This window comes from Leucoraja erinacea, chromosome 30, assembly GCF_028641065.1.
Source record: "Leucoraja erinacea ecotype New England chromosome 30, Leri_hhj_1, whole genome shotgun sequence".
In the NCBI taxonomy this organism is placed as follows: domain Eukaryota; kingdom Metazoa; phylum Chordata; class Chondrichthyes; order Rajiformes; family Rajidae; genus Leucoraja; species Leucoraja erinaceus.
The window spans coordinates 8,381,857-8,408,105 of NC_073406.1; the positions used below are offsets into that span (position 1 = coordinate 8,381,857).

Sequence of the window (26,249 nt, forward strand, 5' to 3'; positions counted from 1 at the left end):
ATGGAAACATCAGTCCAGCCACAGCTGCAAACAGAGAGGTGAATGCACTAACCAGCACAGCTGGAGCCAGCGCTGCTTTAAACCAAATCTCCACTGTGTGTTAAAACCACAAATCAAACACGGAGAAAACATGCAACATTAAAAATATTTTCGTTTTTGGAAGTATTCTTCATAAACACGACCGCACATTTATTAACTTTTCAAGGTTTTTTGGTGGTGTTTTGTTAAGAACAATCTCAAGAATTATATTTTAAATATAAACAGTAATATCGTGCAGAATTCTATTCACATAAGTGTACACAATTTAAAAAGATAATTGGAAACTTTTGTCAGTGATCAAATTGAGGTGGTGGGGTGGGGAGGGGATGTGGGTGGTTGGGGTAGGGGTGGTTTTTGAGCAGGATGAGCTTTGGGGTATTTAAGACATTGTGCCTGACCTCTGACTCAAGACTGAGCACCTACAGTCACAGGACCCACGGCCCCAATGAAAGACCTCATGCTGGATTTGTTCTTAAAAGCCACATTTATTTTCTCTCTTTCTTATTCCTCTCCTGTCTTCCTGTCTGTCTGTCTGTCCTCTATCTTTCTATCTCCGAGTGTCTGTCTTTTTCTTTCTTTATTTATCTCTCACTTTCTCTCCTTCTTAGTTTCTTGCTATGTATATATTTTTAACATTCTTTCTTTCATTCTCTTTCTTTCTCTCAGTTTCTCTCTCTTTTTTTCTCTCTCTCTCTCTCTCTCTCTCTCTCTCTCTCTCTCTCTCTCTCTCTTTCTCTCTCTCTCTCTCTCTCTCTCTCTCTCTCTTTCTTCCTTCCTCTCTTTCTCTCTCTCCCTCTCTCTCTCTCTCTCTCTCTGTTCCAATTTCCAGTGCAAACGGTGTGACTTGTGCAAAGTTTGGCACGTTAAAAAAAAGGTGCAACAAAACGAGAGCACGAATTGCAGCTTTGAAAACTTGGACCCATCGCTCTGGTCCTGGTCTTTAGGAGTGAAACAACTCGTTTGAAATCTACTGACAAGGCAGTGAGTGGGTTTAACGCCGGTGGGATTTGCTCGTTTGAAGATGAGCGTTATAGTTTCAACATGAAGAAGACCTCGGCGTCGTTGCCATTGGCGGCTGGGACTTTGTCCATTGGGGTTGAGTCGGTGCAGATGCTTTTGGGGACGGAACATGCCCCCTCTGGGTTGCCCCTCTCCCCCAGCTGGCTGCCCCCCCCGGCATGTCCCTGCTCACTCAGCCGCCGCCGAGCCTCCGCCTGCCTCGCCCGGTTGGCGATGTACCGCACTCGGCTCTGACTCCTGGACGAGCAGCGGCGCAGGACCACGGGACTGCTCTCCCCATCCTCCCCCTCCCGCTGCACCTCAGCCGTGGGAGAGCTGATGTCGTCCTCCCGCTCGAAGCTGGTGATCCTCTTCAGCTGCTCGGTCAGGTTGTCGTGAGCGGACACTCTCCTACCGGCGGCGGTGGCGTTGGCCCGGCGCTGCTCCCTCATGGGTCTGGAGATGAAGGTTCGGCTGATGCTCTTGTACTTGCTGTCGAAGCTGGCCACGATGTCCTCGGAGGTCAGGTCGCCCAGACTCTTGGACTTGTCGCTGTTCAGCGCCGCCTTTGTGCTCTGAGTATTGGCCCTGGGCTGCACGGGTGAAGATGCCCGCTGGAGGCTCTCAATGTACAGCCTGCACCAACTGTGTCTCCTGGGACTGGCGTGGACAGGAGGCGGCGATGACTTGGTCAAGGGCTTGGGCTGCAACTCATCCACGGGTTGCTGGTCGCCGTCGCGTCTCAGGTTTGGGTTGGACTTGCTCGTGTTGACTTTAGCCAACATCTCGTGTCCGGTGGTGGCCGACCGAGGCCGGGTCCGTGTGCGATTGTCCCCGGGGTCGCCCTGGCCGGCGCTCAGGTCGGACAGGCTGTTCCGCGCCAGGTTGGGCAGGGACAGGTCAATGACCGTGTCGTTGGAGGACATGCTGGAGGACGAGGACATGCTGTCCCGGTGGCTCTCGCCTTCCAGCTTGCACCAGATCCTGTCGTTAATGGTCACATCCGATGTCACCGCCGGCACTGGCGATGCGCGGAGCAGCAACAACGGCTGTGAACCTAGAATGAGGCGCCCGTCACAACTCACACTTCGCACCACGTCCTGGGCAGCGATATCCCTCTGGATGAAGCAGCCGGCAACGCTGCCGTGATCACCGCCTTGTGTTACTCCGGCCATTGGACCAGCAGGTCCCGTTGTGGGTTTAGCCGCCTCTGTGTTGTCCGGCTTTTCACAAAGTGCTCCCAGTAGCGGAGACTGGGCAGTGGGCAAAGCCCCAGCTTGGCCCGGGCCACCACTGGCCTGTCCGGCCCTCTCCTTCTTCCGGCTACCAGCATTTGGGGAAGGACTGGTCGTGTTGGAGGAGAGATTGGCGGCGCCGTCCTCAGAGTCCGGGGGCAGACTTGATGTAGGAGCAGCGTGAGTGAGAGCCGGAGCGGCCACTGGCTTGGAGGCATCCACGCTGGTGACAACGGCTCCGTCTCCCGTCCGCTCCTCACTCGGGGCCTTTATCGTTCCGTTGTCAGCGGCCTGGACCTTCTGGGATCCTGGGCTTCCTGGAAGTGGATGTTGTGCTGAGTCGGCGGTTTCTTCGCTTGAGCTGCTCGCAGTAGATGAGGGGGTCAACGGGGAGTCAGTGCAAGGTTTATCCTCGGAATGCATAGATTCTTCAGTGATGGTTGCAAGACTGTGCATGGGAACGCTTGGAAGTGGATGTGAGAATGGCTGGGCGCCTGCAGGAGGAAGAGGAGGAGACCATCAGAAACTATCGACTGACCCTCTCCCCCCCCCCCCCCCCCCCTTCCCCCCCCCCACCCCCATCCCCGGAGTGTGGGGTCAAAACAAGGAATGGAAGGCCCAAAGTCCCCCCCCACTACATATCGGGAGTGGAGACCCCCACCCCCATTCTACAGCCGGAGTGTGGGGTCAAAACAAGGAATGGAAGGCAGCCAAAGTCACAGAGCAAAGAGCGGCACTACATAGAGCTGCCTGACCCACCGCGTTACCCCAGCATCATGTGTCTGTCTTCGGGCTTTGACACCAGGGAGGAGGTGGGTTCAGCATCAGCTGATGGACCACCCAGTGCCCGCTAATCCGGGCAGGATGAGTGCCTAACCGCGGGCACAAGTGTGGGAGGGCAAGTATTCCCTCCCTCCTGTCTTATAGAGTTCTGCGAGCGAGAGTGTAACCAGGCAGAGGTGGGCCATTCGCTGGGAATGCCAGTGCCACCGGCCCACGTCTCTGAAAGTGGCAGAGGGAGACATGCACCTTTACTTTGTCAGGAAGGAACTGCAAATGCTGGTTTACATTGAAGATAGACACAAAATGCTGGAGTAACTCAGCGGGACAGGCAGCATCTCTGGATGGAAGGAATGGGTGACGTTTTGGGCCGAGACCCTTCTTCGACCCGAAAGGTCACTTATTGACCCATTCCTCCTCTCCGGAGATGCTTGCTGCCTGTCCCGCTGAGTTACTCCAGCATTTTGTGTCCATCTTATCTTGTCAGAGAATTGACAGCGGTGTTAACCTCCCTACACCCCCTGGCGGACCACACATCCACTTCCTCGACAATTCACTGCCTCCCTACCCAATAAACCTCGACATCAAAAAGAGTTGTTCCTTTGTGGCTTAAATTACACACACCGTTGAAAAAACGCCGTGTTATTTTTGAAAGATATTGGCTCTGTTAAGGATCGTTCCTAAATCAATTACGTTGTCTCTTTCAATTTGAAAATGTCATTGATCTGGAGAAGTCTTCCCCTCAAGGTAGTTAATGAACTTTCAATAAACCAGCAAGCTATAGACACAGCCACTAATGATTAGTAACCACAATTGGGCTCCGGAGAAATTGAGACTTAATTTAACGTTGGTCGCGGCTCCCAGAATGGAGAACACAGAGCGCTCCAGTAGCACATTTAAATAGCACACACTGCACACATTCTACACCAACTCATCGTTATATGCCCCCAACGCCGTGCACTGCAACCTCAACACACACGCTGGAGCGGAGTACAGTCCCAGCACGAACTCAACGTATCCCAACACTGGCAGTGTGCCACCCGCAAACCAGACACAAACTAACGCTGCACAGCACACGGTGACACCGCATATTGCAGTCACACAGCGACACAACACCATGCACCCATGCAACACTGCACTGCAACACTCTCCGACACGGTCAAACGGGAGGGAATACACCACTCTCGCTGTGGCATGGTTCAGCATTGCACAGCCCGCACAGCATAGGCAGCAAAGATAATGGTAAATCATCCTTGGTGCAAATGGACAGTGACAGAACCAGGGGGTTAAAGAGCAATCTGCAGGGAATTAGGTGTGGAACGGGACTGTTGGAAATGCTCCAAGGCCCAGCATTGACCTCGTTCTGTATCAACTGGAAATCGCACGGCAGTGCCATGCGGCACAGCGTGGTACAATTCAGCAAGCATGGTACTGTGCAACACAGCTTGGTGCAATGCAGTAAGCAATGGTATAATGCAGCAAGAATGGTGCAATGCAGTGTGCAATGCAGCAAGCAATGGTGCAATGCAATGCAGCAAGCAATGGTGCAATGCAGCAAGCAATGGTGCAATGCAGCAAGCAATTGTGCAATGCAGCAAGCAATGGTATAATGCAGCAAGCAATGGTATAATGCAGCAAGAATGGTGCAATGCAGCAAACAATGGTGCAATGCAGCAAACAATGGTGCAATGCAGCAAGCAATGGTGCAATGCAGCAAGCAATGGTGCAATGCAGCACAGCACATCGTGTTGCGATCGAGCAGGTCAACATGTGCACTGTTCATTGAAGCTTTCCCCTGAAATTGCTCAGCGCCATGACGAGATGATGCACGGGCTGATCCCAATGGAAACTGGGCAAATGGGATCTCAGTGAATGAGGACCCCAAATGATGACCAATGTGAGCTCGGAACCGAGAAGGAAAACAGAACGATGGAACTGGAGGATAATTAAATTCAGGTCAGGTATTCCCGAATGAATTGAAACGGGGAAGAAAGGGGAGCTTGGATTATGAGGAAAATGGAAAGGAAATGCAGAATTACATCAGCGGTTTCATTTTTTTCACTGGACCAGTGGAATAGTTGGTTATTCTGAAGAATTATCAGGCCAGAAAAGGAACACATTAGAACTCCAACATTTTGCAGTGTATAACATGAGCGAGTAATGTACAAATCCAGCAGCTATTTAAAAGCACCACTGAGACCAAGGGGGAATGTTGCTTGTTGGAAGCAGGCAGCTACACCCTGGAGATTTGCAACTTGGTTCTTACTACTCATCTCTTGGGCTTACTGATAATGAGTGTCCTAGCCATGCCCTATGCACACCATCATCAAAGTAGTCCGTTGCAAGATATACCAGGGCATCTTCCTGTAAGATTCACCCCAACACGGAACAGCCCAGATGGCAATTGTCATGCGTTTAACAATTGATATGCTCTGTGCATCGAAGCTGAGTGTTCTGAGCTAAACCACTGCTCTGCTGTGCAGTAGACTGAGCCTCCTTTGATTAAGTTTACTCTGCATTGACTATTATTCAAATGGCTTGGCCTCAGGTCAACACAAAGGCCATGTATATTAGACGTGTCTGCTGTATCTACACCAGATGTCTTGAAGCTGGAACTTCCATTTGTCCAACACATACACGCGGTGGCTCCTCAACATTTCTGTTGTATCGCCTTATCAGACACTTGGAGCGATATGTGGATAGGACAGGTTTAGAGGGATATGGGCCAAATGCAGGCAAACGGGAACAGTTTAGATGGGGCACCTCGGTTTTCATGGAATGGATGGATCTGTTTCCTTACTGTACGACTCTATGACTGTCTGGGCACTAGATATTCTAAATCTTCAATGTGACTGGGGCACATTAGTATTTTGACTGATATGTAGAACTATGTCCCCCACGCGTGACCTTTTTGTGAAGATATAATCTTGAAGTTTGCCTGCTGCTTGCCTTGGGGTGATTCAGATAGAATCGATTGAAGGGTGTTTGTTTTGTGTGCATGTCCTTTGCATTATTGTTCTGACCTTTATTGCTGAGGATTTCATGACGTTCCAACACTATTGTGGATGTTGACTGTGCTTGGCTATTCTGGACACGTGGATAAATCAGACTCTCACCTACAATGAGGATCACGGTGATCAGTGGTGCATGCGCATAATATGGTTGGATCTATCTGGAGGAGGCTCATGCGTTGAATGTTGAGGTGCGGTGTGTGTTGTGTGATTGTGCAGTGTGTCTGTGAAATGCGTGTGCTGGTTGATTGTGCAGTATGCGTGCTGCTTATGTTTGTTGATTGTGTCCCTTTTAAAAAAGCTACTGTAATGCGCCCTTTTAAATTGCCCCTCGGGGCCGAATAAAGTGCTTTGAATGGAATTGAATCAGTCTACAGCATAGTACAGCAGTGCTTTAGCTCAGAACACTCAGCTAGATGCCCAGAGTCTCTTGCCCAGAGTAGGGGGATTGAGAACCAGAGGATATAGATTGAAGGTGAGGGGGGGAGGGAAAGATTTGAGGGGTAACCTTTTCACACAAAGTGTGGTGGGTGTATGGAACGAGCTGCCGGAGGAGGTAGATGAGGCAGGTACTATCGGAACTTTTAAGAAACATTTAGATAGGTACGTGGATACGACAGGTTTAGAGAGATGTGGGCCAAAAGCAAGAAGGTGGGATGATCGTAGATGGGACATGTTGGCCGGTGTGGGCAAGTTGGGCTGAGGGGCCTGTTTCCACGCTGTAAGGCTCGATGACACGTATCCCAGCAAGCATCACCCCAGGGCCAAGCTGGCAACTAGTGGAATTAAGGCATCATAATGCACTAAAACAGCATCCCAAACTTTTGAATTTTAACAGGATGCACTACAGCTCAATAGTTAAAGGGAATGCAGACACACACACACACACACACTTGTGCTCATATGCGACCATGCACAAACAAACACAGCACGTTCTCCCCCATTAAACATAACGGTGCAGTTGAACGAAACCTTCCACACAGAGGCAATATTGTATCTCTCTTTATCTACATGGAACAGCTTCAACTGATCCAACACTATTGAGTTAAGCCAGGGACTAGGTTACTGATGGTTTGTGGTCTGTGTAACCGCCTCATATTACTGCAGCGTTCTCTACACAGAAACGTTCATCAACAGCAACAACGATCTGGCCTCTACCCATAGGATTCCTTTGACTCTTTGATTCACTGAGTAACAACATTATTGTGATTGGTGAAATGTCAATAAGCACACACAGAAACTTGGAACATGCAGTCCAATTCAAATGCTTCATTGAAGATGTCATCCACAATAAAATCCAATGTTTCAAATCAGATGGATTTCAATCCGAATATTTGGACACATATTGTTGGAATAAAAGTAGAAGTGAGTTTCAGCAAAGATGTCCCAGTCATAGAATCTTGCAATAAAGTAGGGAGTCCATTCTGTCCATCGTGCTTGTACTGGTAACCTGATCCTGGGGCCTAACAGATGATGGGAGAGGAAGCTGTGGCCAATGATTGCGGGAAGCCACTCCACTCTGAAAGTAACATCATAATTACTGTATCACGGACAGCCCGGACAGCACTGAACACGACAAACACGTCGAACAGCACCCGACCCTGGGCTCAGACAAAGGGGTGTCAGTTGTGGGGAACACAATGGTGTACTGTGCAGGCTGAGGGCCTGAATATATCACACGTTGCAATGAGACTGTATTACATAGTCGACACAGATCTGTCACTAACTCTCCACAGACCCTCCATCACAATGCGACTCTTGGGAACTTTCTCTGCTCACCGTGGTTGCTGGGAGCTCCCACAGTCTGACACGGATAAGGCAATTTGTGCCTTGCTGAGTTTGGGACAGAAAAAATGCGAAGGCAAGCCATTCTTTACTGCATTTAGCTGATGAGGTCTGAAATACTTTGTAAACCTAAATATGTTTACGATTCTGGCTTCATTGACTGAAAGGAAATGGGAAAGGCACTGAGAAGGGGGGGGGATAGTTTGTGGGCCCATGGGAAAGGGCAGGGAATAGGGCTGGTGGGTTTGCACGGCATCGATTCGATGGGCTGAATGGCTGCCTTCTGTGAATCCAAGTTCTTTCATAGGTCAGGCCCAGCGGTAGAGTTGCTGCTTTACGGCGTCAGAGACCCGAGTTCGATCCTGACTACGGGAGCTTGTCTGTACGTTCTCCCCGTGACCGGCGTGGATTGGCTATGAGCTTCCGAAATAAATGGGAATGCTGGGAATGGGAAAACTCAGCAGTTGGGCTGAGACAAGGTTAAACATTTGCACCAAACAACAACATGGATCAGAAGTCATCCACGTCTGTCCACAGATGCTGCCTGTCCTGCCTTGTCTATTTTTTCTGCTTTTAGTCAGATTTGCAGCATGTGCAGTATGAGGGGGCATTGCAGTTGGGAATAGACGGTCAGGTCAGTCCTTTAGGACAGGGGAAGGGGAAAGCTCTGCACTTGGAGGGTGTGGATCGTCAGAATTCTACTCCTCCGATGCTTGGTGGGATATCAAGGCTGTAACTGTGGGCACAGATTTTGACAGTCCTGCATCTGCTCCTCCGACTAATCTTCTTTTGGTCGTGTTTTCCACAATCTCAAGGTGCTTCAAAGAACTTTACACCCGACAGAGTGTTCTTTATTGTGGTGATTCTGTTTGAAACAACAAACAGAGAAGTCCCACACAGAACGGTCCACCACACAGAACGGTCCCCCACACAGAACGGCCCCCCACACACAGAACGGCCCCCCACACAGAACGGCCTCACACAGAACGGCCCCCCACACAGAACGGCGTCCTCCACACAGAACGGCCCCCCACACAGAACGGTCCTCCACACAGAACGGCCCCACACACAGAACGGCCCCCCACACAGAACAGCCCCCCCCACACAGAACGGCCCCCCACACAGAACGGCCCCCTACACACAGAATGGTCCCACACACAAATCAGAGTGCAACCAACTAAATAGAGTAACTAAGCCTCCAGGGGCCCTGGTATTTATTATTAGTATATAAACCCTTGCTGGGCACATCTTTTTGATTGAGTTATATTATTTACCAGTCAAGCATACAGTATGCCCTAATAAATGCTGTACCCAGGGGGTGTCCTTCTCCTCATCAGCAAGTAACACAAATCCACAGAAAGATGTGTGTGTGTGTGTAGAGCTCTCGCTTTCCAGCCCTCCCCCTGAATCTGCCCGGGGCTGGGACATCTTTGCATAACTCCTTGTGTGGAAGGCATGGGCAACAGGTTCAATGAAGCAGGGCATTCCCTGCGGGATGTTGGGGTCGGGGGCGGAGGTCGGAGGTCGGAGGGGAACGGATGTTTACCTTGGTGTTGCTCTCCAGATCAGTTGTCCACTGCGTGTGGCAGCAAGGGCAGAACATTGCAAACAGTTAAACTCAGTGAGAGAGAAGAGAGAGGAGAGACACAGGGGAAGGCAGACATGTCACACGCTAATCTAAGGAGGCAGTCGCTGACAGATCAGATTGCCACGTGTTCTTCCCGTGGTGACAGGTGGGACGGTAAAGGCATCTGTAACTCAACCTGTTGGCTGGGAAACTACTTTGCTTCTACATCCCACCTGACCTGGCTGCAATGTTGATCGGGCGTCAAACCTTAGCTCCGTCTCCACCACCACCATCTCCTGGTTACCCCCCATTTCAGAGCCACGTTAAAGCTTCTCCTATTTTGTTCCGATTCACCCTCCATGGGTCCATTGCAGATGTTCAACATCATTTTAACTCTGTCGAGGTCAGAATAGCTCACGGCTCTTCGGATTTTTAACTGGCCATTTTGGGATGGTCATCTCCTGTGAGAGTGCTGGGCCAGTTACATAATAAAGCTGTGGCCCGTGTGGTGACATGATGGGGAACTTGCTTGTGTATTTATGCTTGGCTGACAGAGACTTGCCAAGCCGTGTCCTGCTGCAGGAAGCCAGTTACAGGCACATTGTGCGCAGAGGATGCCAAGCTGAGACTTCCTGTGGGTCAGACGGAGTAGATGTGTCTCTGGAGCGTGCAAGGGGCAGGGCGAGGCACCACTGTGGTCACCCCTCCCCTCAGGCCAGCACTTGCAGCTACTCTAGTTCCTTTAGTCTGAGGGTCTCTGTCCCACACTGACAGAGGAAGGCTTTGTCAGGGGTGAGGGGGATACGTGACAATGTGGCCTGAGAATTAGAATCCCCCGCTTTACACCACCCCCTCCCCTCTCACAGTTGGATGTGGAGATTGACCCATTACTGATCTGTGCATAACAGTGGGCGAACATTGGGAAACTGAAGCAAGTGTTAAACCCGGCCTTAAAATGTAAATACTTCCTTCTTGTCATATGGGAATCTGTTGGGAGTGATTGGTTTGCCATTAGTTGGTGGTGTTTGGCATTTCATTGCTAGTTGGTAATGGTCAGTTTGCCAATACTAGTTGGGAGCGGTTGGTTTGGCATCACTAGTTGGGAGCGGTTGGTTTGTCATCACTAGTTGGGAGCGGTTGGCTTACCATTACTAGCTGGTAATGGTTGCTTTGCCATCTCTCACTGGGAGCAGTTGGTTTGCCGTTACTAGTTCAGAGTGGTTGGTTTGCCATTGCTAAATGTGCTGGTACCCAGGTCAGTTTTACGGAAATTATTTCAATCTCCACTCACTCAAACCGTGAGGTATGTTAAGCCCTCAAACCCAACTGCAGGTAAGTCATATGAGCAGAATCAGGCCATTTGGCCCATCAAGTCTTCTTCATCAATCAATCAATCATGGCTGATCCATTTTTCCTCCTCAACCTATTCTCCTGCCTTCTCCCCATAATCTTTGAGCCCCTTGCTAATCAAGACCCTGTCAATCTCTCCTTGCACAATACCCAATGACTTGGCCCCCACAGCTGTCTGTGGCAATGAATTCCACAGATTTACACCTTCTGACTAAAGAACTTCCTCCTCATCTCCTTTCTAAAGGTACGTCCTTTTATTGCGATGCTATGCCCTCTGGTCCTTGACTCTCCCACTGGTTGAAACATCCTCTCCACATCCACTCTATCCAGGCCTTTCACTATTTGGTAAGTTTCAATGAGACCCTCCCTCATCCTTCTGAACTCATGCATTTGCTGCTATGAACCATTTCGACGTCTTAGAGGGAGAAAGAAATGAGCTTTGAAACATTAGGTGGGCAGGGAATGAGAAACTAGAGAGCAAACAGTCCCATATCCTCCTTGTGACAATTTGCTCAAAGTGAAGGAGATGGGGGATCTACACTAGGCAAGGTGTTCAGTGTTGGGCAGTGGGTTCAGGCTTTGGCTGGGCAAGGAGTTGCTAGCCAGAGGAACAAGTCGATCTACAAAGCAAAAGACAGGTCAACAAAATGGTCCATTCAGGTCTTACCCGTGGAAAAGATTGGAGACTTGCTTCGGATTTCCTCCATCTTTTGTACAAACAAAGAGTTCATTTCGCGTTGCAGGGTGCCTGGACACTTTGCTGGGTCCCGTGCCAAGTGGTGAGAGTGCTCCAGATCACCCACACCCTCCGGGCGTGCAGACCCGGGCGAGTCACAGCCCTTGGTGGTGACCTTCGACCGCTGGACTTCTCCGCCGCTGCAGCCGACACTGCGAGCAACCTGGCGTCGCCACCTCTGCTGGGGTTGGCACTGGACGGCCTGCCCAGAGGAAATCAGCCACTCGCCCTCAGAGGAGGCACACTGACGTACCCGCTTTGGCGCCGCCAGGGAGGCCGGCTTGTGCAGGTGATCTCTCCACTTGCGTTCTAGGTCAGGGCTCTCCCGGGAACCAATGACGCATTTCATGCAACTGGTGGCCACGCCAATCCTACCGCAGCCATTTATGGCACACCTGGTGAACACTCCTTGCCTCTGCTCCTCGGGCTCCACAATGCGCACTCGGTTTGCCCGCCTTAAGGGCTCGCTAAACACCACACCCGCTGGCACATTAGTCACACGTTGCTTCTGACCTTCCCCCGACCCCCGGCCTGACCCCTTACCTTTGACGGCCTCCGTCGGCACCTCCCTATGGGGGCCGGCCCTGTCACCACCTTCTGGAGCTGCCTCCACGCCTTCTGCCTCCTGCTCGAAGCGGGGCTGCGAGGTGTCGTCAGACTCACTTGCTCCCTCCGAGCTGCAATCCTTGGTGTCTAGAACAATGTGCGGGAAGCCCTTCTTGCCCTTCTGCTGCCCTTTGGTGGGAGCGCTCGCTGTCCGGCGCAGGATGTGACTACTAAAAGAGTGTTTGCGGGTGAGCATTACAGCAACATGACTGTCCAGCGAAGACTGCTTTGGATTTCTGTGGAAAAGCCCCTTTAATCCCATGACTTGCTTGATCTGCGGGAAGAGAGAAAACAAAACAAAAGACTCATTTTGAGGATTAATCTTAGGCCCCAATGTGGCTGCAAATCTAACAGTAGATCTATCTGAAGTTATGCCCATTGAGTCAATGATTCACACAACATTGAAAGGGATTTGCAACCATTTTATACATACCTGCCTCTTAAGGGTCATGAAGCTGTATGGCACGGAAACAAGCCCTTCGGCCCACCTTGCCCATGCTGACTAAGTTGGCATATTGGGCAGGTCCCATTTGCCTGCATTTGCCCCATAGCCAAACTCTTCCTATTGCAGTTTGAGAAAGGGTTCCAACCCAAAATGTCACCTGTTCCTTTTCACCAGAGATGCTGCCTGACACGCTGAGTTACCCCAACATTTTGTGCCTCTCTTCAATATAAACCAGCATCTGCAGTTCCTTCCTACGCCTTCCAATTCATTTATCTGTCTACAATGCTTTCATTGGCATTGTCCAATTTAATCCATTTCCCTTGCAAGAACTCTAGTTCTTTAAATACCTAATCAATTTTGTTAGCCACGTCTCCTCTTTACTGATCTTCCTGCATTGGAAACGCCCTCTGCTATATTCCACTATCAAAACGCATCCTAATTTTGCTCATCTCATCCTCCGGTGGGACGTGGGAAGTCAAGCATTTGATGCGGTCTTAAGTCCATTGAATGGGGGGGGGGTCTTCAACAGGTTTCAAGGATCAGCTATGCCAATGAGTGGTGAATCTGTGGAATTCTCTGCCACAGAAGGTACTTGAGGCCAGTTCATTGGCTATATTTAAGAGGGAGTTAGATGTGGCCCTTGTGGCTAAAGGGATCAGGGGGTATGGAGAGAAGGCAGGTACGGGATACTGAGTTGGATGATCAGCCATGATCATATCGAATGGCGGTGCAGGCTCGAAGGGCCGAATGGCCTACTCCTGCACCTATTTTCTATGTTTCTATGTTTCTATGAGTGAGTGGAGCTGCCTGCTCACAGCTCCAGCGACACAGGTTCAATCCTGACCTCGGATGCTGTCTGTGTGGAGGTTGCTTGCTTTCCCTGTGACCGTGTGAGTTTCTCCCAAATGCTCTGGCGTCCTCCCACATCCCAAAGACCTCCGTCCGGGCTGGCAGGTTAAAAGCCACTGGGAAGCATCCCAAGTGGGTGAGTGGTTGAACCCGAGAAATTAATGAGAATGTGGGAAGAATCAGAACAAGGGGAGTCAAAACCCAACAACATAGGTTTAGGTTGAGAGGATAAACATTCAACAGGAACCTGAGGGGCAACTGTTTCACATAGAGGGTCATGTGTATCTGGAACGAGCTGCCAGGGAAGGTAGTTGAGGCAGGTAGAATAATAACATGAAAAAGATATTCGGACAGGTACAGGGATGGCAACAGTTGACAGGACTTTGGCCAAATGCAGGCAAATGGGACTCATTTGGTTGTAGCTTGGTTGGCATGGACAGGTTGGTCTGAAAGGCCTGTTGCCCTGCTGTGTGACTGAATCTAAATGGGATCCATGCAAATGGGTGTTTGGTGGCATCGACTCCATGGGCCAAAGGGCCTGTTCCTGTACTCTGTACCTCTATAACTCTCAGTGTTATTGTTAATGACTGTCACAGCCCACTTTACACAAGCACAGTGTGTCCTATCTTCTTCTAATTATCCTCTTTAATAGAAACATAGAAAATAGGTGCAGGAGTAGGCCATTCGGCCATTCGATATGATCATGGCTGATCATCCAACTCAGTATCCTGTACCTGCCTTCTCTCCATACCCCCTGATCCCTTTAGCCACAAGGGCCACATCAAACTCCCTCTTAAATATAGCCAATGAACTGGCCTCAACTACCTTCTGTGGCAGAGAATTCCAGAGATTCACCACTCTCTGTGTGAAAAATGTTTTCCTCATCTCGGTCCTAAAAGATTGCCCCCTTATCCTTAAACTATGACCCCTTGTTCTGGAACAACTGCAGCCCTGTGATTCACCGTGATGACATTCGTACCATGTTAGTAACTTGCCTGGAGCTGCAGACTGTTGCAATGCATGAAGCTGTGGGTGAAGGAACCCCCCTCACTTTCTGTCTGGGTTTCATTCCCACCTGAGATGCCACAGGGAAAGGTTGGAGATTGCTAACATTACTGCAGCCATCCCAAGTCGTACATCATCGCAGTTTGGAAATACATTTGATGGATCATCGTCCTAACTGGGTCTAAATCCAGGAACCCCCTCCACAACACAATTGCAGCAACTTGACCAGAAGGACCGAAACACCTCTAGAGAATATGCTCACCTCAATCTGCCCTTTGACACAGAGGGATTGGAAATAAATGCTGGTCTTCAGGGTAGCTCCTTTCACCCATCTCATGACCCAAGCATGCAAGAAAAATACTTTTCACTCTATAATAACAAACTAAACTAAATAAACTAATCGTACTATTATTTACATCGATTTCAATGTGTATTTCCAAAGACGTGGGCTGACAAATTGCCACTTCCAATGTTACATCACCGGCTAATGTCAAAGCTTCGCCAATCGGTCATGATAGATTAAATTTGGCTTGAGAGAGCAGACTGTTAACATGTAAACACACACACACACACAGTGACACATGTTCATGGAAACAAATGCATCCCATTCACACAGACACACGTTCTCACACACATACAGGTGTGCATGTTAATGATAGTTCATTAATAATATTTGATCGCACCCTGTTCCATCCTGTGCAAGCTTAATACCCAGTGGTATGAATATTGATTCTCTAACTTCAGTAATCCTTGCATCCCCTCTCTGGCCATCATTCCCCCCACCCATGTCGTTGTACTACTTTCATTGTCTGTACAACTAGTTAACGCCGAGCGCACAGCCAACAACGGACCCTTTCCTTGATCATTGCTACTCTTTTGCATCTTTCATTCATTTCTTCAATATCTCTCGTTTCCCTTTCCCCTGATTCTCAGTCTGAAGAAGGGTCTCGAGGATCAGAGGATCAGAAGGGGAAAGGATTTAATAGGAATCTGAGGGGTAACTTTTTCACTTTTTCAAAGGTGGTGGGTGTATGGAACAAGCTGCCAGAGGAGGCAGTTGAGGCAGGGACTATCCCAACATTTAAGAAACAGTTGGACAGTTATAATGGTGAGGACAGCTTTGGAGGGATATGGACCAAATGCAGGCAGGTGGGACATGTTGGCCGGTGTGAACACGCTGGGCCGAAGTGCCTGTTTCCACACTGTATCACTCTATGACTCCATGGCGTGGAACGTCACCTATTCCCTTTCCCTGGAGATGCTGCCTGATTTACTCCAGCTTTCTATGTCTGCCTTCTCTATGTTATTGTGTTGGCTGCAGCACTTCAGCCTGTGAGCAGTGCAGTCATTAGCAGAGGTAACAGTGGGGATGTGAAATGTTTGGACGGTGCCCACTCAAACTGTGAAAGAATGTCAGCGGCACAATTATCAAGTCAACGCAGCGAAGCTGTCTTGGGTCAGGAGGGAACATTTGGAGCTGTGTAACTGTGAGTGGGTGCTGCCAGGGGTCGGCCACAGGTCGGAGAAGTGAAGAATTAGAGGTGAAGGTAAAGTCTGTTACTCCAGCTGTGCGATCGGCATGTCCGGATGACTTTGGCCTGAGTGGATATATCTTCCTGAGGATAATGAAATGATGGTGAGAGGTGATGGGAAGCCCTTGCAGTAAACAGGAGGGAGTCCATCAATTAGCTCAGTGTCAATATACAAATGAGGTGTAAATGTACCACTGGAGTTGGCACTGCTGAGAAACCTTGGCACGCATGGGAGAACTGTAATATATTAATAAACGTTCCAGCTGAAGGCCTTGTTCCTCCAGCCTCAAGCTAGAAGAACAAGGTTTCAGACGTCATCAAGAGGATTCAGGTTTCTGACAGTCACACACACAACTCACCATATCAGTAGAACCTTTAATTACTTTCTCCTGACTCCCTTAAATGCATCTATCATGTTTCTGCCTCAAACATCAGTGGGCAGCTGCATCTTCCAGCAGCTCTCTGGCTGAAGCAGTCTCCCCCGCATTATTTAATTTAGTTTAGTTTAGAGATACAGCCTGGAAACAGGCCCTTCATCCAACCGAGTCCGTGCCGTCCCAGCACACTAACACTATCCTACACACATTAGAGGCAATTTATAATTTAACCAAGCCAATTAACCTACAAATCTGTACGTCTTGGCAGAGTGTGGCAGAAAACCAGAGACACTGGAGAAAACCCACGCATGTCACGGGGAGAACGTACAAACTCCAGCACCCATAGTCAGAATCGAACCCGGATCTCTGGCGTAGTAAGGCTGCATCTCTACCACTGGACCACTGTGCTGCTCCGCCCCCACCTTACCGGATTTGCAGATTGCAGCATTCAGACCACTAGCCCCGTGTCTCAGACAGCCATTGAATCAACTTGGACCTCAATTCATTTATCACCAAACGAAAGCCCATTCTACCCAACCAAAATGGCCTGGGGGTGGGAGAGGCGCCATTAAAAGCACCATTGAACCGTTGAGGGACTTCACGATACCTGGGGCTGGAACACCGAGGATGAACGTTGCCACCAGGACCATTGGCTGAAGGTGTGGAGATGGCATTAAATACCTCTTACAGCAGGACCTACCTGAGAGAAGGTCACTGCCTCTGACTTCATGTCAACAGAGCAACTAAGATGAGCTCTCTTCAACCTGTGCTGCAGTTGGTCACAAAGTCGGTCAGGCAGGCTTGCCTTACTGTGCATGGCTGGTGCTGTTCAATGGTCTCAGATACTCATGACTATACATAACTGATGCCAATACATCACAGCAGCTACTGTGTGCATCCACTTTGTACACACAGAGAGGACTCTGTACACATTTTGGAAACTCTGCAACCTCAATTCAAAAGATCTGGAACCTGGTTATAACTTAAATTCCTTTAGGTAGTTCCTTAGGTAGCCCCAGAGACCTGTGTTCGATTCTGACTACAGGGGCAGTCTGTACAGAGTTTGTACGTTCTCCCTGTGACCAAGTGGGTTTTCTCCGGATGCACTGGTTTCCTCTCAATAGACAATAGGCAATAGACAATAGGTGCAGGAGTAGGCCATTCAGCCCTTCGAGCCAGCACCGCCATTCAATGTGATCATGGCTGATCATCCCCAATCAGTGCCCCGTTCCCGCCTTCTCCCCATATCCCCTGACTCCGCTATCTTTAAGAGCTCTATCTAACTCTCTCTTGAAAGCATCCAGAGAACCGGCTTGCACCGCCTTCTGAGGCAGAGAATTCCACAGACTCACAACTCTCTGCGTAAAAAGGTTTTTCCTCATCTCTGTTCTAAATGGCTTACCCCTTATTCTGTAACCCCTTGGTTCTGGACTCCCCCAAAATCGGGAACATGTTTCATGAATCTAGCATGTCCAAACCCTTAACAATCTTATTTGTTTCAATAAGATTCCCTCCCATCCGTCTAAATTCCAGATTTTGACTCCTAGGATTACAAGTTTGTAGGTTTATTGGTTTCCGTAAATTGTAAATTGTCCCTAGTGTGTACGAGCCGATCGCTGGTGACTTGGTGGGCCAAAGGGCCTGTTTCCTCCGCTGTATTTCTAGAGTCTAAAGTGAAGTTTAAAGTCTAAACCAAACCCTTTCAATCCACCTACAGTATGTTTGCCTCCACACAGGTGGGCGGGTGCACCTTCTACCTGCCTCTGCCCACCTGTCGGGGAGAAGCCTCCCCTACAATTCTCACCGGATTTAGACTGAAGATTTTATATTTATCACAGGGACGCCCAAGTGTTCCAATGCTGGTGGAGACATCTCAAACCATTCTGTCCGCGCCGGCCAAAGAACCAGCTGCTGGGGCCTGAGCCCATGTCCCCGCGGCAGTCGGATGCTCTGCAGTTATCCCATGATTGTTTATATATGATCCAGGTCTCTGTCTCCAGCTCTCTTTGTGGTGACTCCCCTTCCCCTCCCACTTACACTTGTTCCTCCACCCACAGACCCCTCCCTTGGCTCCTCACTCTCTCTATATGGGTGAACTCTACAGTATATAGTCAGAGGTTCTTCCTGCTCTCTCTGACCCTTAATTGTTTGAAACCTCTAATTAAGCCTCCTCTGCTCTAATGGATATAACTCCATTCTGTTCGACCTTGCCTCACAGCTCCTATGGGGGGGGGGGGGGGGGGGGGGGGGGGGGTGTTGGTGGGGACAGAGTTGTTGTTTAGTTCACGGGGTCCGATCGTGGGCTAGCTTTGTACTCACCTCGGCTGCAGGGAAGGCAGTATTGCACTCAGTGTCGGGGGACTAACGTCAGATGCAGTCAGATGAACAAAGACGCATTTCTCCTCCTGGGTCTCCACATACTTCCTAAGCAGAAGACTGGCTCAAGTCGCAGAAGAGCCTCGAGTGGAGAGGATGGGGGCTGTCTGGTGTGATCGAGGTGAGGGGAAATTAAAATCTGTCTCCCACACTTAAAGAAACCGCTGCAATTACTGAGATACAATTGCTACTTTAATTGATTCGGAGCCAGGGCGTGAAGGAACTGTGGAGCAAGAGCGGGCAAAATGGAATTGAAGTGAAATCAATCCCCATCTAATCGAATGAAGGATAGGCTGGAGGAGCTAAACTATACCAGTGCGTTTTTCGTTATCCTGAGAAAGCAGAGAGTCTTGGCATTCACTTCCAGGCTGCAGTTCCCAAGCTAATCGGCAGACCCATCACCGCATTCTTCTTGTATATGTTGTAAAGGACAGTAGATCCCAGCATATTCTTCCCGCCCTACGCTTCCCAAACCTGAAAAGAAAAGACACAAAGTGCTGGAGTAATTCAGCGGGTCAGTTTACTCCAGCACTTTGTGGCTTTTTTTTTCCCCCTTCCGTAAACCAGCATTTGCAGTTCCTCGTGTCTACATCTTCCTAAACCTACTTTTCCTTGGTTGTGTTTTCCTGCATCTTCATGTGACGGCAAGGGCCTGTGAAGGCAAATTTGCGTTAAAGGCAAAGAGATGGATAGGTGGAGGAGGTTGGGGTTAGGGTGGAGGGAGGCAGCGACTTTCTGGTTAGTTACAGATGAAGAATGTTGGGTGGAAAGGAGAAGGCAGCCAGTATGAGTTCTGGTGGCGATCTGGTTGATGTTAGTTCAACATATGTGCGGTGGCACCTTGGGCAAAGCCAAATAAAACCATGCTGTCATGAGAGAATAAAATGCGCTAATCCTTAAATCAATTGGACAGTGATTCAAGAGTTGGAAGTTCACAATTTTCTCTTCCAAAGAAAAAAGCAATGTGTTTGAAACTCTACATATACGGGCAGATCCAGGAGTGTGTTGGAGGCTTTTGAAGTAGTTTTGCCAAATATCTTGGCTGTGCCGTTGCTCGTGAGCTTGTCCAATCTGTGGCCTCGGCTCTGGGACCTAACAAATCAGAACCAGGTGATCAAATTGGCCACACCACTAACTATGATCTTATCAGAGGTTAAGGGTAGAAGGCAGTAGAATGGGGCGAGGGAGAGATAGATCAGCTATGATTGAGTGTCGGAGTAGACCTGATGGGCTGAATGGCCTAATTCTCCTCCTTAGTGTTAAACTGTCTCCTTGGGTATGTCTTCCTCATGTCAATTGTTGAACGACTGACCTGCAGGCCGGATGTTGGAGATATGCCAACATGGCAGACCCATTGCACCAGGCGTGGGCTAAACAGGGTGAGCCTTGCTCTAGGAACTGGGGACCCCTAAGGCCAGATAGGGCAATGTGCTCCCACCCTTTCCCACACTCTTTCCTCACCCTCTTTAACCAGCCCCGCACTGTTAGCTGGTTAAATGCACACACTCTGAACGGCGGCAGCCCGAGACTCTGTGCTGGGATGCTGTGAGCCCTGCTTGGGCCTCTACACAAGGCTGCAAGCTGCCTTCCCCAGAGCCAGCCCTCAACACCAAGCTGGCTATGACTCTATCCATTGCACCCTGGATCTGTCAGTGCACTCGGCATTTGTGTGACTAAAACACGCACGCAGTACATACCCAAATCAAAACCCTGCAGCTGGAAGTCGGAGAGTCGTTGCAATTAAGATGAAAAAGCACAGGGGGGGGGGGGGGGGGGGGGGGGGGGGGGGGGGGGGGGGGGGGGGGGGGAGACTGTGAGACAATTAGGTCCATGGATAAGCTGAAAGGAGATGTCAAAAGCAAATCAGAAGCACCCGAAGCTAATGATGACGACCAGCGGAAGAGCATGCAGCTTTGTGATCGGTCTCACTACACCTTCCCTGAGTCGGGAGGAACACCTTCAGCGCTCCTAAATACTCTGAGCGTGAGAGAGTGGAGGTTTGACAGAGAGGGTTGCACTGTAAATCACAAACAGACAGAGGGAGAGTTGGTGAGAAACAGATCTTGCATACAGAGGACATCAACATTGCACTGGCAGAAATCTGACACACAAAAATAGACCAAAGCATACAGGAAATACATTGTAGACCCGTCCCCTCGCTCGGCAGGGACTGCTCCTCCGGACCTTGGGCGGTTGGGTCAATGGCGTTCCAGAGAGCCAACATTAATCTGGTCACAGGTACACAAAAATGCTGGAGAAACTCAGCGGGTGCAGCAGCATCTATGGAACGAAGGAAATAGGCAACGTTTCGGGCCCGAAACGTTGCCTATTTCCTTCGCTCCATAGATGCTGCAGGCACCTGCTGAGTTTCTCCAGCATTTTTGTGTCCCTTCGATTTTCCAGCATCTGCAGTTCCTCCTTAAACAATGAATCTGGTCAACGTCCCATGCATGCGCGGCAGCGCTCTGCTACAACTGGTGCTACAACTCGGCGGTGGAACCAGTAATGGCATTAGCACCGCGCATTTAGAAAGCAGCTGCCGGTTATTGGGGGTCGGTATTTGCACACAGACTTCGGGACAAGGATCGTCGCGGAAGGTTGCCTGGAGATTAATAACGGAGGCTACTTTAGCCACATTGAAGCCAATCGCTGGCGAAAGGCATGTGTCAGTGTTCCGGGGGAATAACGGACGCTGTGTTGCCTCTGTGCTTACAATCCTACCACCAACAGCTGCAGCAGACCCAGGCACAGGTAAAATAAGACCTGTCAGCTTTTAAATTCTTCACACATCGCTCAGAAATGTCTTAAAACGGTTGACAGACGTTGAATAATTTCACAGTTTGATCACCCACATTTTGGATGGAGCATGAACTGATATATATATACCAATGAAAAATATCCACAGTCTGTCTAGTCCAACTAACTTTGACCATAGGGATGTGGGTGCGGAGAATGCAGGTGAGATATCAGGACGGCTCCCTGGAATTCCTGGGAAGCCTGGAGTGTCTGGCATCCTGCGGAACTATTGGAGCAGGCAGACAGGGTCTAGGTGTGACCTCTCGAATGTAAGGGGGCACCTTTGTCTCGTTGGCACTGCGTTGGTGACACAGGCCTATATTATGTGTCCAAGTCTCTGGAATGGGCCTTCAACTCACAACCATTGTGAGTCAGAGGCAAGGGTTACATCGATAGTACCAGTTCCTCGGGAAAATGGAATTTGGTTTGTAGCGAACATAGTAATGGACATTTCATCAGAAAGTCTTTCATTCCTAGAACCCCGTCCCTTTTTTAAAATCCCTCAGCTCAGATGAAACATGGGAATCTCCCTCTCCAGATAGCGAGGCCTTGGGAGTTGATTCAGTGTACTAGTAGGGACATACTCAGATCAGACACCACACAAGAAAAAAAAAACATCTACAAAGGACAACAATTAAATCTGTAAAGAAAGGAGAACAAAAGTGGAAAAGTACAGTGAGAAGTAGAAAAAGCATGAGAGGTTTGACGGAAGGGAATTAATTGCTGGGAAGTCAGACTGCCAGAGCCATTTACTTTTCCACAAGAACTTAGAAGGTGTGAGCAGGGGTGTAGTCCACCAGCGACTCAAACATGGCCAGCTGATCAACATGATCACAGCTGATCCACGCCAGCCTCATCTTCTCTTCTGAGCCTACTTCCCAAATCCCGCAATTCCTCAAATCTTTCAAATATTTACCCATCTCCAGTCTCCACTGGAAATATATCTCACAATCCGGCCTCTTCCTGGCTCCGGGGTGGAGAATTCCAGAGATTCTCCAGCCTCCAAGGGAAGCATTTTTCTACTCACTCCAGATGTGAATGACTATTAAACTCATTGGCCATAAGGTCTTAAAACCATACGGCATGGATATTGGCCCTTTGGCCCAAACTGCCCATGCCAACCAAGATGCCCCACCTTCACTAGTCCCACCTGCCTGCGTTTGGCCCGTATCCCTCTAAACCTTTCCAATCCATAGTTTATCACCCTTTAGGCTGGGAGTTTCTCTATCACTCTATCCCAGTGATTGGGAGTTTCACAAGTTTCTCCCATATATTTTAAATGACCCCCCCCCCCCCCCTCTGTTATTTAAGGGATAATTCCATGCCCTCTACTGTGAAGCTGGACACAAAAATCTGATACATTGACGTGCCCCAGTTTGTTGTTTCCGGTTATTAATTCACCAGCCTGTTGTTCAGAGGTCCTGCAGTTTCCTGAGCTGCCTTCTTCCTATTTATATACCTGTAGAGACTCTGACTGTTTTGTTATGACACACAGGTTTTCTCTCAAATTCAATTTTCTCCTTTAATACGTTTTTTGCTCTTTCGCTGATGGATTCTAACAACCTCTCAGTTCTCTGGCCCATCACCAGGGTAGCTTGCTACTTTGTAAGCTCTGCTTTTCAACCTAACATTATACTTGTCCTTTTGCTAACCACAGACTGTGCCTCTTAATGTGCTATTTATGTGTAATTTGAGTTGCTTCTGTGTTGACTGAGTCTGTGTGTCTCTGATGCTGCTGTAAGCAAGGTGTTCGTTGTATCTGTGACTCACTGTTCTTGTGCCTTTGACAATAAACTCAAATTGATTTCACCTCGTTCTTATTGAATCCCTCTTTGTAACTAGTTGAGTATTATGGACCGGCTGTTTAAATATCTGCGTCTGTTCATCTGCTGAGCTTATTTTAAAGCTGTTCGCTGTACCTCGGTACAGGTGACAATTATCTGAACTGAATTTTACAGTGCAGTTTACACAACTACACCTTCATCTCATCATAATCGCCCTGACTTAAGCGGTGTTCACTCTGAACTGCATATCCGGTATCATCTTGTGGTCAGCTCACTTATAGCTACGCCTTCTAGACTTTGACATTGTCACCTTTGGGCAGCTCTGTACAAATACACCAGCCTCACCCCTCACGATCATCAGGTCACAATCCCGAATCCTTCTCTCCAGCTTTGCTCTAGCAATAGTTGACCCCGTGCTAAAACACAGCTCACCGCTGCCGACCTCACAAACTGGGGGGGGGGAGGGCAATATAACGGAGCTTGCAGGGTTCGGACCCCCGTCCCATCAACAAACAGAACAAAACACACGGTGGCAAAAACTAAACAGCATGAGGCTGAGAATGTTTCTGAAATAAAAGAGGATCATCTCTTGTGTACAGATGTTAACCATCTGAATGACGAATGGAGAGGACCAAAATGAGGATGTCAGGTTCACTTATGTGGATGGCTGCGAGCAGTCTACACATCATCATCTGGGTTCACTTTAACACCCTTTTCCTCTTCTCGCAGAAGACACCAGATATTTTCTATTCAGCTCAGGCTCCGTCAGTCTAGCGGATCATGTGCCTGATGGGAGAAAGCAAAGGGACTCACAGAGACATCTCTGAGGACGGGAAGATTAAAGCCGTGTCCTAATATTGGAGCACACAATCAAAGAAAAAACAATTTCCATTTGTCTCAAAAAATATTACCTACAACTGATTAGACCCAGCCCTTCTGTCACTTGTGGTGCTGCCAGGTGTCGTGTCTGTAAGCCTTTTTCCTTTGACAGAACCCGAATGAATGAGATTTTAATCATCACCTTATTTCTTGCTTTCTTTCGCACAGATGTCTCTTAATTAAAATAGATCCAGCACTCTGCATGCTGAATTTTATTGAAAGGCACTGAGAAATGCAAAGCTGTATTTCTCTGGCAATATTCAACCCCTCCGATATTTCTCAATGGAGCAGCAGAGGATTTCAATAGCTGGTATTATCGCAGCTCCCCCGTGTCTGACACAGCCCAAGATTAAAGGATAAGGAGCAGGAGCATTGTTCTTCAGTGGTGTCTCTGGGACAAGAGCGTTTCGCTGCACTCATCCCCCACCTGTGTCTCATTTTCAGACTCGAAAATGCACTTTCGGAAATATCGAGAGAATTTGCCGGGAATTGTTGCAAACGAGAGAGTGAGTTTCCTTGCAAAGATGGTTTCATAACTTTAATGATGTTGTGACGACTTTCATCTGCTTAACGGAGACGTGGACAGACATAGAACCGTTCTAGAATGAAGACAACCAAGCAAGGTGATTCTAGAACAGCAAGGTCAGGCTGCCTCCGATTACACTCTTGGGAATACAATGGGGCAACCTGCATATAGTCACCTGGTGCAAAGGTGGGCGACTAGTTCAAGATCTAGAACATGGCGGAGGGAGGGGGTGGGGTCAGTGGACAGTTATCTAGAACAGAGAGATAAAAGTCTGGAATCCACCAGAACACAAGAGGAGGTATTCTGCCCAAAATTCTTCTAGAATAAACATTGAAATGTCCAGGTAGTGAACTGTGAGACATTGCTAACCATAGCTTGCTCATCTTTGACCAAATTTGACTTAATTCTTAAAAGGTAAGTAGCAACCAACAAAATCATCAGATGTTATATAAAAGCTAAACATCGTTATAGGGTCTTTAAGAGCATCTGAACACACTCAGGCTGACCCGGGGAACATGGGAACCAACTGGGTTAAGAGTTTAAAGTGACGTTACAATCATTGCCTCCACACCACTGGGGAAGGTTGTCTCAGCTACTCTACTCCTCCATTCCGCTCCCATTCTTCATTGAGTTGGCTTTGCCTGCACCACTCTTGTTTTTGGGACTGAGGTGAGTTATGCAGGGTATGAGGCGTGGTGCCAGCTCTGCCAAAGCCAGGTGCCAAGTTGCTGTGACAACTGGGCCACATTAGTTACCCACGGGCAGGGAACCCTCCTGATACCCATGCCCCGACCAGGTCTAAAGCAGCTGGGGTTTCCCTGGGTTCTTCCAGACCAGTACCAACCTGGGGCTGCGTCAGAGTCTCGACCCGAAACGCCACCTATTCCTTTTCTCCAGAGATCCTGCCTGACCCGTGGAGTTACTCCAGCCACTTTGTGTCTCTCTCTGGGGTCAGGCAGGATCACCAGACCCCTGACGGCAGCAACAAACCTTGCTGAGGAAACGGGAGACGGAGAGGTAAACCTGTGTCACCTTCTTCACAAGGAGGAGGGGCGAAGGTCTCGGGCAAAGGCCCCTCGCGGCTGGTCGAGGGGAGGGCCGTGCAACCACCCACAGCTCGCAGGCGTGGACTCACCTTACCACTGATGTCATTGACGGCCACATGAACAAAGATGGAGGCCTCCTCCATCCCCTCCAGGTACACGTGCCGATAACCTGGGAGGGTGAAGGAAGTGGGAGTTAGCACACCGTGTGTGGGAACGTCTCCAAATATGTCAGCAGAGCTTCTGTAAATCCATTGCCCCAAACCAACGAGGCTGGGTATTTGGCGTGGATCGGCTTGGAATGTTCACCACATGGGCACCAGGGGGACAGTTTCCACCTCCGTAATTACTCCCCCAACCCCCCTTCCCTGCCCCCCCCCCTTCTGGCATCAGCCCTGAGCTGAGTTCAAACTGATAACCCTCTCCAGCTCCCCTCCTGTGGAACACCAGCTGCTCCCTCTGGCCCTCGCCAGCTACTGCTGGAGTAGCCTCCAAGCTCAGCCCTGTCAGCACTTTCCAGAATGATACA

General features: G+C 49.2%; 1 protein-coding gene across 7 annotated transcripts in view; it reads right to left on the reverse strand.

Moving 5' to 3' along the window:
- Positions 1-860: 860 nt before the first annotated feature.
- Positions 861-26,249, reverse strand: part of plch2a (phospholipase C, eta 2a) — a 211,684-nt gene continuing 186,295 nt past the window's right edge. For 5 of the 7 annotated variants that reach the window (XM_055659370.1, XM_055659369.1, XM_055659367.1 and 2 more), the window contains 3 exons: positions 25,813-25,892; positions 12,046-12,382; positions 861-2,767 (listed from right to left, as the gene is read on the reverse strand). In XM_055659370.1, the coding sequence (XP_055515345.1) occupies positions 1,068-2,767; positions 12,046-12,382; positions 25,813-25,892 (2,117 nt within the window). In that variant the 3' untranslated portion in view covers positions 861-1,067. Of the gene's footprint in view, positions 2,768-9,395; positions 12,383-25,812; positions 25,893-26,249 lie in introns of all 7 variants that reach the window. The other 2 variants (XR_008725873.1, XR_008725872.1) reach the window with 1 other exon arrangement.